General features: G+C 45.6%; 1 protein-coding gene across 1 annotated transcript in view; it reads right to left on the reverse strand.

Moving 5' to 3' along the window:
• Positions 1-10,710, reverse strand: part of ANAPC5 (anaphase promoting complex subunit 5) — a 655,776-nt gene extending 645,066 nt beyond the window's left edge. The window contains exon 1 of the mRNA XM_069619569.1: positions 10,366-10,710. Coding sequence (XP_069475670.1) covers positions 10,366-10,566 — 201 coding nt within the window. The 5' untranslated portion in view covers positions 10,567-10,710. The remainder of the gene's footprint in view (positions 1-10,365) is intronic.
• Between the last annotated feature and the right edge of the window lie 999 nt (positions 10,711-11,709).

Genomic DNA, 11,709 nt, shown 5'->3' on the forward strand with positions numbered 1-11,709 from the left:
CCGCCAATTTGACCCGCTCTTGTCGGTTGGACAAAAATTAGCCGAATCACTTATTGACATGTTAGGAGACCTTGCCTACCACTCTCAAGCAGTTGAGCAGTATATGGTGGTCAATGTGTCAAAGGCCGCAGAAAGGTCCAGCATCACCAACAGTGATAGCTTTCCTTGGTCCACAACACTTAAAAAGTCATCCTGCACAGCCAAAAGCACCGTCTGTTCCAAACTAGGGCCAAAAACCTGATTGAAAGCAGTCCCGCAGTGACTCTGTTTCTACATGGTCCTGCAACTGGCAGGTAACCACCTTTTCCAGAATCTTTCCGGGCCATGGAAGGCCTGCTACCAGCCAGTAATTCTTGAGAAAGGCCGGGTCCAAGTTTGGTTTTTTTAACAGTGGCATAATGATGGCATTCTGTAGCTTCTGGGTACAGTTCCTTAGACCAGAGATTTGCTTATGAAATCGGTCATAAACGGGGAGATTTCTTGAGCCATACGCCTTGCAGCATAAGCAGGCATCAGAAATAGAGAATCATTTGTGGGTTTGAGGGCTATGATAAGTCATTGCACATAGTCCTCCGCCACTTGATGGAAGTCAAATGGAGCAGCAGGCCCTGCCGTCTCAGCCTGCGCTGGGCATGACAGGATCATCAGTCCAGGAGGGCATAGTGGAGGAGAACATGGTGGTCCAGTATTATGCCAGAAGGTTTGTTCCAATGTGTTAGAATGTCCTTTGTCCTTGTTTCAGCTACTGCTGTTTTTCAGAGAGTGGTGTATCATTTATTTCAAGGTGAACAAGGCATTGTGTATTTTCAAGAGGATGACCCGATATATGGGGGAGATCCAGAAGAGCACAACAAGTGTCTCAAATATATTTTAGAAATCATTGGTAGAGCTGGAATGACACTAAGCAAAGAAAACAAATCTATGCAAGAGACAAATAGAATATCTGGGTCATGAAAGCACCAAAGATAGACTGTATATAATATAAAGAGAAAAGAGCACATGCAATAAGGACCAAGTTATGTCATTTCTAGGAATGGCCAAATATTATTCTAAATTCATACCACACTTTACCACCATTATGACCAACATGAGGAAACTTGCTAAGAAGGGAACACCTTTGTAATGGGATGACAAATGTGTATCAGAGTATGTAAATGTCAAAGAAATACTTAATGTAGCGCAACCTTTAGAAAATTATAAATCTACCGGGAAAAGTATAAATACAACAGCTGCCAGTAATGAAGGGTTGTGGGGCAGGAGAGAGTGAGAATCAGCAGAGAAAAATAATTCCACCATAGGAAAATAGTTATTGGTGGTCAAATAGATGGAGGAGAAATTCAGGCCATTTTTAATGGGGTACAAGATCGAGTTTGATATCTGACCATAAACCACTTAAAGAAATATAAATACTAAAAGGTCTAGACAAAGTATTGTTTCAAGTAAGAAAGTGGATAACTAGTTCACAAGAATATACATGGGATTTTGAGTATGTACCGGGCATAAGGAAGACAATTGTCTTTCTAGATTGACAACTAAAAAAAGAAGTTAAAATAGAGAGTGAGGATGATGATAAAGAGCCGAGTATTGAACAACATGCGTTTAAGGAAAAATGGGACAAAGTCATGGATGACGAAAGGTTACGTAGAGAAAATAAAATAGCATTAGATGGCAATAAGGTTGATAAGGATCAAGGAGGTTAGTGAAGTTCTAAAACGTGAAGCTCTAAGTGTAGCTAATGAATAACATGCGACAAAAGCTTATCTTAAGGGTGATCAAATAATTCCCCCAAAATGTATTAGAAATAAAATAATTAAACTAGCATCAGAGTACAAAGACAAAACAAAGAATTAGTCAAGATTTTTGGGGGCCAAACTGTAACATGCAGGTTGAAAAGATTGTGAGAGAATGTCATTCATGTGAATAGCGAGAAAGCATGTTCCGCAAGATGCAATCCCATGACAGTGATCACCATACCAAATTTACCATGGGAAAGAGTGGGGTTCAATATTGTGGGTCCAGTTAAGATGTCAGGGATACAAACCTATTGAATGGTGTTAGTTGATTTTCTACCTAGATGGGCAGAAGTTTGTTTTGCACAGAATATTATCACCAAAGATGTAGTAGAGTTTTTGAAATTCATATTTAGTAGTGGGCTGTTCTGCTACTTTGTTTACAGATAATGGAGTCCAGTTGATCTCCGAAGAAATGGAAATATACCTTAAGAAAAATTGAATAACACCATACCAGCTCAGTATATCATCTTTAAACAAATGGCATTGCTGAGAGATGTAATAGTCATTAAGGAAGCATACAAAGTGCCTGGTCGATAGAATCCGATCGGAAAGCCGCAGTCAATGGCACAGTAGTCAGGCATTGCTTCCCTCCGCACTTAACCATTTGAGTCTCTCCCTTTTAATGTTAATGTACAGCTCAACTGTACTCCATCAACGTTAATGGAGTACAGTTGAGTCAGTACATGCAACCTGAAGAAGCCTCATTAAATAAACCCTTACTACTTACCAGTGTCCCTGTATTTTTTGTATTTGTTTGTATTTATTACTTATATCGCGTGCCGAACCCTGGGGTAACTGGGCGCTTGAGAATATAGGTTAGAGATTTACAGCAATTATACAAGTTATACAGATAAATAACAGAGAAAGTGACCCTGGTTACAGCTGGGTCGGAATACGAAAATACACAGGAGATTATACAGTGGTGGACGCTGGTTACAGTGGGATCTGTCAAGGTAGGCGGCTAGTCTCTTACTGAGGGGGGTTGTTGCTTAGCCATGTTTTTTATGGCAGCTTTGAAGGTGAGGAAAGAGGGTTCCTGTTTGAGGGTGGTGGGGATGGTGTTCCAGCATTTGGCTGCTTGTACTGGGAAGCTGGCGCCGCCTGCTGATTTTAGGTTGTATCTTGGGACCACTAGGTTTGAGGAGTTCGAAGATCTGGTGATATGGGTGGGTTGGTGGAGGCAGAGTTTATCTGCCAGGTATTTCGGGGCAGAATTGGTGAGGCATTTGTGCGTGATGGCCAGAGTACGAAGGGTAATTCTGTCACGGATGGGCAGCCAGTTGGCATTTTGTCTGTGTGTGGAGATGTGGCAGGATCTCGGGAGGCTGAGTGCTGCTCTTAGGGAGTTATTCTGAAGCACCTGGAGTTTGTTGAGGTTGTGTTCCGAGGTGCCGAGGAATAGTGTGTTACAATAATCAATTTTGGAGAGGGCGAATGCTCTGGCTAGCGTTAAGCAACTATTTGTGAATAGGAAAGATTTACAACTATAGATTAGTTTGTTTGTGTAGGCTGTAGAGGATGCAACGCTGTTGACCTGTTTTCTGAGGGAGAGGGTTGAACCAAGATAAACCCCCGTGGTTTTTATCTCTTTGGAGATGCTGATTGTGTTGTTATCGATGACGAAACATGAGTATCTGCAATCGAGCTTGCTCAGGGGTGCCTGAGAGCCTACGATCATCAACTCTGTCTTGTCGTCATTGAGACAAAGGCCGTTGTCGGCCATCCAGGCTTGAATTTCAAGATGGATATTGTTGAGTAGTTTGGAGTCATGGTCATAGCAGCCAGTAAGGTGGATGAGGACTTGGGTGTCGTCGGCATAATTAGTGTAGACGACACCCAAGTTGTCTAGGCGGTGAAGAGGAGCTTCGTAAAGATATTGTATAAAAGTGGGTGACACGCAAGAACCTTGCGGGACGCCGCAGAGTATTGGAGTTGGGTCTGCGGAGGATGAGGGTGAAAAGACTCTGGTAGTGCGGTCTGCTAGGAAGGATTTGATCCAATCAGAAGCATTAGAGGAGAATGCTGCTGCTGTGGATAGGTGTTTGGCAAGGATTTGGTGGTCGACGAGGTCGAAGGCTGCAGATAGGTCTAGTAATAGAAGGACTGCTAGTTTACCTTTATCCTTTGCGTCGTCCATTTGAATCTTTAGGTCTAGGAGGGCTGTCTGGGTTCCATGTCTAGGTCTAAATCCGGATTCTCTAAGACTGAGGCGGTTGTTCTCGTCTAAATGTTTCTGAATTTGCAGATATGCCACCCGGTCCAGGATTTTTAGGAGGAAGTGGACAGTGGTTATAGGCCTATAGGTGGTGGGGATGTTCGGGTCCAGGTTGGCTTTCTTTAATAGTGGCATGACCCATGCTTCCTTAAGATTTTGGGTTACCTGATTGGAGGCGAATGAGGAGTTGATCACAGTGGTGATGAAAGGGTATAGGATTTTAGCTCCATCCTTGATTATAGTGGCCGAGAAGACATCACCTTGGAAATGTGAGGGTTTTAGGCTTTTAATAATGTTTTCGACTTCCTAAGTGTTACTTGAGAGAAGGAGAATGAGGGACAAGCGGGGGTTGTTCTGTCATGGTTGAGGTTAGGAGGTTGGTGGTCCTTTTGATGACTGGCTTTTTTAGCTTTGATTTTGTTTTGGAGGAGGGTGATTTTGTCTGCGAGAAACTTGCTGTATTTTGGTGCACCATTCTACATTTTTGATGCAGCATTGGGTGGGGGGTGCTGTGGACTCTAGCTCTTTTAGGATGCTAAATAATTCCTTGGTTCTGGAATTGGCATTTTGGATTCTGGTATCATAGCTATGTTGTTTGGCTGACAGGATGGCTGTTTTGTATGTCGCGGATGCTAGCGTGAACGCTGTTCTATTCGCGGTAGAGGGCGTTTTTCGCCAAGTGGTTTCGGCGGCTCTTTTTAAAGTCCTGGAGATGTTTCGACAGTTTCTGGCTAGTGATGGAGGTTCTATGTTGGCTTTTGTTGGGGGCGGTCCAGAGATGGAGAACTGGATGAGGTGGTGGTCAGACCATGCAACAGGACTGTTTTGGGTGATGGTGATAGAGCAGTTAAGGTCAGCTATCCAGTCCAGGGTTCTGCCTTTGGAATGGGTTGGAGTGGAAATTCTATGTGTGAAACTAAGGTTGGAGATAGAGTTAGCGAATGATTGGGCATGTGGGTCGTTGGGGTCATGGAGGCCGAGGTTTAGGTCGCCTAGGAGGATAGTTTTTGATGCGAGTTTGGTATGTGTAGAAAGGAGATCAAGAATATCGCTCTCAAAAGGGGGATGCCGGGCTGGGGGGCCGGTAGACAAGATGCACGAGTATTATGGTGGAGGGTGTCAGTGATAGTTTCACAGTTAGGAGTTCTGCAGATTGGAAGCTGATTTGGGGTATGGCTCCGAGAGCTAGGTGGAATTTGGTGATGAAGGCCACTCCCCCGCCTTTGTTGGATATTCTGTGGGCTCTGATGATGGTGTAGCCTTCTGGTAGTGCTAAGGAGAGAGCAGGGCCTGCTTCCTGGTGAAGCCAGGTTTCAGTGACTGCTAGAAAGGCCAGGCTGTTGATGTCAGAGATCTCTGGGGCACGTGCACAAGGCACCAAGCATCGAGAAGGGCTCCTTTGATGTTTGTGGGTGGTGGCAGGGGATTTGAGATTTTAGTGTACATATGGGGAGGAGGGTGAGGGGAGGGACTGGGTATATTCTTGGGCTTAACAGGAACTTGGGGTTTAATAAACCGTGTACCAGGTCTTTGGTTCCGGGTGTGGAGTGGGAGCAGGACAAGAGGTGTGGGTCGTGAGGCATAATGCCGTAACCATTCAGAGGGGCTGAGTGAGTCCACATGGTGTTGGGAGGTGTGATGAGGGGATAGGGGGGTTTGGGTAAGGGTAAGGTGGATCGGGTGCCGTTTGGGAGTGCTGGTATCCCTGGGTGAACTAAAGGTAGAAGAGAGGCAAGCGCTAGCGTGGCTCTATGGAAGGAGGACATGGTGGATAGCTAAGGTTGGGTAGTGGTCTAAGTTAAGGCTGGTGGGAGGGTAGCGCAATGGGCTGGTTTCAAATAAGGGCAGTGTCTGCAATAGGCTACCAATAAGGCTGTCGCAGGGCAGTTAGAGCAGTGGGCTGGTTTCAAAACAGAGGCAATGCATACAGTGGGCTACTATGAGGCCTAGCATGGGCAATTAAATCAATAGGCAGGGTTCAAAACACAGGCTATGCATAGTCGACTACGCGTGTTAGGATTATACAAAAGAGACAGCGCTTTATGATTGGTACATGCTGAAAAGAGGCGCTGCGAGTACGGCAGAGATAAAGACTGGTAGGTAGGGGTGGTAAGCGGGCCAAATGCAACCGGCAACCTCCGTATTGGACATATCATGTATGTACAGACTTAAGGCGGTCAGGGTTACATGCAGGAGCGAAATGTGGTGTTACGTACTAGACATGGAGTAGCTAGGCATAAACGGATCTTACCCATGTGATCTGGTTGTATCTTTTGGAACACTTAATTCCCATTTTAAATTCAGACCCACAAGCTCCAGAATGATATGCAAACTCCAGAACTAGGTGACCTTGTTACGCATTCGATGGGGATGCTTAAAGGATTGCATATACATGTTTTACGGTGCATTGTTAACAAAATCCCCTGGAGAAGCAACTATATAATTTAAGTATAAACAAATCCAATATTGCGGTCAATTAATTATCTCCCTTCCCGATTTAAGTAGTACATCTCTTCCAATTGCAACATACTCTATTGTCTTGGTGATTCACAGCGCTCTAAATAACAATTTCAGGTGGGCATTCTGGGCATTTAGTCCTTCAATTTAATACAATGCAAAACTACTAGCCTGACATGGATCTATTTGAGAGTGCTGGGCATTAGATCATGTTAATGGTCTGAATAAAACATTCTATGATAGAATATGATAAAGAACTTGTACAACAAGAGTTAATTTCTTAACTAATGTGACAACATATACATTACATCGTAATCAGCACTGGTCAATGGGCCGACTCTGGTCTGTCCGAGATCTGGCATCAGATATCGCCCTGGATCGTGTACCCAGCCTGCCGCAGCTCCGACGAGGATTTACTGAGCTTCAGCTTCGCTGAGGGAAGCTGAGGGCTTGGTGATCTAATCTGCTCTGTGCTCCTTTCCCTCCAGTCATTCGTGTGTTTGCAGGCACTATTTGGTCAGCCGGTTTCCTTTCTTCTGGCCTGAAAGTGACACCATGGGAATCAATGGGCCATGACTATCACTGGAGTGGGGGCCATCACTGTTAAAAGCAGGCTTTCTACATGCTGGGCAAACTATTGTTTTCCAAATGTGCATCTTACACTTTCATAGAAAGAAAAAAAGTCATTTCCAAACTAAAAAATCCTGCTTACACTTCCACTAACTAGTTTTTTTCTGAAATGTGTTTCTTTTTTTGTCGAACCACGAAAAAAAATACCCTGTAATGTTTGTGCTTGTGTTTTATCACAGGTTGTATTTATAAAATACATTATATGCTTGTTGTTAGGGAGAATTCTCAGAAATGTGCCAATTACCTCCACCTTAGAGACCCCCAGCAACTTTGCTGGATTTTTGAGGACTTGATTTTTTTAGCATGGAGAGAGTGAGACCCTTTTTCCCCCACTCTCTCATGCGATTTTGAACACGGTTTCTTTTGGTTGTGGAGCCTGACTAACTTCATAGGCATCATCTTTTACGTTGTGTCACACAGCACCTTCAGTGCAGTGGCACAGGGAAGTCTTTTACATTTCCCAAAGGTTTGAATACATTCTCTGGGATAAACTACTGTTTCCCAGAGCAGTAAAGTGAAATTGACTTTACTTACATTTGTTACTTTCTAGACCCAGCACACACTATCTTACAATAGGATGCGGGAGGGGTTACTTAGTATCCCCTTTGACTAGCTTCTCATGTTAAAATTTTATGTTAACCTTTCCCGGATGAATGGCTGGTGGCAGTGGTTCACTTTGAACTACCGTGGTGTGCATTTACCGCGGGATGCGTTCGCAGCTGCAGTAAAGCACCCAAGGAAGCCATTTTTGTCAAAATGGCCCTGGTCTTCTTTTCTCGCCATTTCTTTGGGGAAAGGTCCTTCTTGAGATTTACTCTGCGCGTGACACCAGGTTTGGTCCCTTTGTTCGCTTTGCCTTTGGCGGGGTTCACGAGTGAAGCCCGCATCTGGCTCCAGGGTGTCAGAAGTGGGCAGGAAGTAAGGGAGGTGCCTGAAACTCCCTGTGCTTAATCTCCTAAAAGACCCAAATGCACTCTGTAGTCATTGGCCGGCTGACTGTCCGGCAAGGACAGCCGCCCTGCTGGGTGACTCACAGTTAGGCTGGAATGAAGGGATAGAACTGAATAAAAGGCGAGGCTTTTGACTTGGAAGGCAGAGTCGACCACTGGACGAATGAACCGAAGAAGAACCTGAAGAGGACGCCTGCTGCAACTCCTGGACCGTTGGTTTGCCCAGTGAAGCCCTGCTGCTGTGCTGAAACTCCAAATTCTTATCGACAGAGAAGCCCCTGCAAAGACTACTTCTCCCCTTGAGTTGGTGGGACCAATCAACTCCAAAAGTAAGCCACCTGGACATTCTCTTGGAGCTGGTTGCATTTCCACAGAGTGCTGCTGGAAACCGAAACACCAACAAGAGGAACACCCGTTTGTGTACGTTGCTTTTAAGTTGGCCAAGAGCTCCAGAAAGATCTTCCTGACTCCCAGGAAGCAGGACTGCCTGAGCCATCTAAGCAGAGTGTTAGACCCCAGAAGCAAGGAAAATCCATCTCGACAGCCAGAAACCACAGTGTTGCTATTTGCGGTAGTCGCGAGGAGCTGAATCACCGAAGTGCCACTTGTTTGAGGATTGCAGGTTGCGAGCGGTGACCATTCGATTGCAGTGCAGGAGTCCCCAAAGTCCTCCCTCTTGTCCCCACAACTGAGGCCCAGGAACAGTGAGATCTGCAGAGCTGCACAAGAACAGAAGTCACCTGCTGCACTTTTCTTCAATCCAAAGGTACTGTAAAGTCTGAGAGAACGTACCTCTTGTTGTGTAACTACACTTGTTCTCTGTTGGTCAGACTTGTTGTGGTTGCTCTGTAGAGTTGCTGATAGCTTCATAACTTCACAAGCCAAACCAGCTTGTGGTCCTACTTTGAATTCTTCTTTCTACAAAGACTTTTAAAACATTGTGCAAGACTTTGACTTACCTCTGGGAAGTGCTTCAGTTTCACCTAGACTTTTGCTCAATTGACTTTGGCTTAGCCTAGCTCCCTGAATGACTCTTCTTCCCTCTGTGAATGTGTTTGGTCTTCCTTCCAGGAAAGAGCTCCCTGAATGACTCTTCTTCCCTCTGTGAATGTGTTTGGTCTTCCTTACAGGAAAGGGTTAACTAACGTTGTATTTGGGGGGGGGGTTACAAAAGTACTTACCTGCTTTGAGAATATTTATGAGATCTCTTGTTATGTCATATTAATCTTTCCCCTTGACAAACTCTGAGTGTTTTTAAGTGTATTTGAGTTTTACTATTATATTGCTCCTTTCTGATGAAGGCTTATTCTAACTGACTGATAAATTAATAATTGTTTATTCAAGAAACCTTGTGTGTAAGTGTTTATTTGAATACTTGTCACTGTGAATCTCTGTAACTCCCCTGCAGCTCCAATTGACCCATCTTGAGATAAGTCTGGCTGCTCAACATGCTGCCAACCTGTGTAGTACAGATTTATACCAACAGTTGGGTTCCTATTGCCAGGAGGTCAGGGTTGTTGTAGTGCACCCAAAGGGTTCTGCGTACAATTATGCCTAACACTTGTCAAAATGCTTAATCAGAAATAAATGCTTCTGTTGTGCTGGCACCAGTTATTAAGAAATTAAATGGTGGGTTCATGGGCACCAACTTTTAAATATACACTACAGGGGCAGAGACACCCGCACCTCTGCCCTGAATATAAGCAAGCAACCATCCCAACCCATCCCCTGGCCAAACAAATATTATAGCACTTGTTTTGTATAAGGATTGCAAAAAGTCACACGATTAACAACCCGTTTTAAACATAGAACATCTCTGCAACGGCCTCTCAACCTGCTGAACTACCCTGGCAGCCTTCTACTGCATTACCAAGCGTATTTTTAGTGCACCTCTGCCACGGAAGTGATTTAGAGTGGAATTGATGCACTGCGGAGTTTGGAAAGAAGCAGCATGCAAGAAATTGCCCCATTTTTAAACTATTGTTTTGAACGTTTCTTTCACCCCCTTGGAACTCTTGCCCCTCCTCCAAACTCCGCCACTACCTTGTGGGATCCCCCTTTAATTTAGCTCCATTTCTATCAGTGAACGTAATAAATCTCGTAGAAGAAGAGGTATGACAAGTTGGCGAAGTCATTTCATTTGTGGGTGTCCTTCCAGACTGGTTTTTGAATTAATCAGATGAAAGAATCTTCATTAATTAATGTCCCTCTGAGAGACCACTCAGCAGCAGAAGAAGTGAAGCCTTAAGAAGTCCACTCCGCCTGACATGCCTTGGGACAGACGCCCACTGCACCTGGCCACTGTACTGAGATGTCTCACCTGCAGTAGAGGCAGCACACGCTGATTCAGTCGCCTGCGCTCCAACAGGTTGGCCTGGTCCTCCATGCTCATCTCGCTTAGCAGCACCAACACGGAGATCTTGTAAGGGGTCACCCAGTCCTTTATTCCAAATACGTTGGCGTGCACCACCCCATTAGTCATCATGGGATTAAAGTAGAGGCTCTCGTGAACGCTGGCCATGGTTCCTCGAGCAGCAGCCCTCGATAATCTCAAGAACAAGTTTCCCTATCCAGAAATCATCCGCTGTGGACGGCCTCGAAGACTACCCACAGCAACCATTCAGTCAGAAGAGAAACTACAGGCAACCAATCAGAAGACGACTATCACGTGATGTCAAAAAACCAGGCACTGTCATGAATACAGAAGAAACACTACCATAAACAAACCGCTCGACTCATCTGCAGGTACCGTTTCTAGAACTGCAGACCCCGTGAATGCACCTGATTAATATCAGGGAGTCGCTGATTTGATCAATCAGAAATCCCTGATTTGCACACATTGTGTCAGCGGATGACCACACACAGCTCAGGGGCAACGCGCGGCTCGCCTTGGAAGCAGGACGATGGGAGCAACACAGGTTTGGTCTGCGCTCGGAAATCTCCGGGGATTAAGCGCGTTATAAATGACCAATTACTGTAAGCGTGGGAAGTTCTTACACTAGTACTTTTTCCGAGTAACGGACCCTATTAAAGCCTGTTCCCTGTCATGTGACTTTCATCACAACATCTGTGTGTTGGGCTGGAGCCAAGGGCAGTGCTTGGCAACCGTCATTATTTCTGAAAAGGTGTTGGGGCGGCCAAGTGGCGAGAGATGAAGACTTGCCGGTGTTGTATGTGTGTTACACCGGCGGTGGGCGACTACCCACAAACACCCACGTGACGTTGTAATAACGCCCTCTTCCCCCCGCCCCCCTCGAATGGGTGCGTTGCCTGGCGCATGCCCCAATGTCTAAAGCGGACCGCGAAAATCCCGCGTCGACTGACCGGAGCAATTTACAGAGCCTATGTGAGTGGGCCCGCAGTGTCCAGATGGCTCTTGCAGCCGTTATAGTCGGATCTCAAAAGGTGAGGCCCGGGCGCTGCTAGCACATCAGCTAGTCGACATTGGATTCCAATGAGGACTCTCGATCTCGGCCGCTACCAGGGCACATCTACATTGGCCGAGCTCACACCGAGCGGTGCCGTAGACGGACTGGCGTTCGCACCCATTGGCCGAGCTCACACCGAGCGGTGCCGTAGACGGACTGGCGTTCGCACCCGGATTTTATCTCTGCTTGTAGAAGCTGTCAAATATGGCGGTGGGCACATTCTCATTTCATTAGGC

Source organism: Ambystoma mexicanum, chromosome 10 (genome assembly GCF_040938575.1).
Source record: "Ambystoma mexicanum isolate Mex_15411 chromosome 10, UKY_AmexF1_1, whole genome shotgun sequence".
NCBI classification, from domain to species: Eukaryota; Metazoa; Chordata; class Amphibia; order Caudata; family Ambystomatidae; genus Ambystoma; species Ambystoma mexicanum.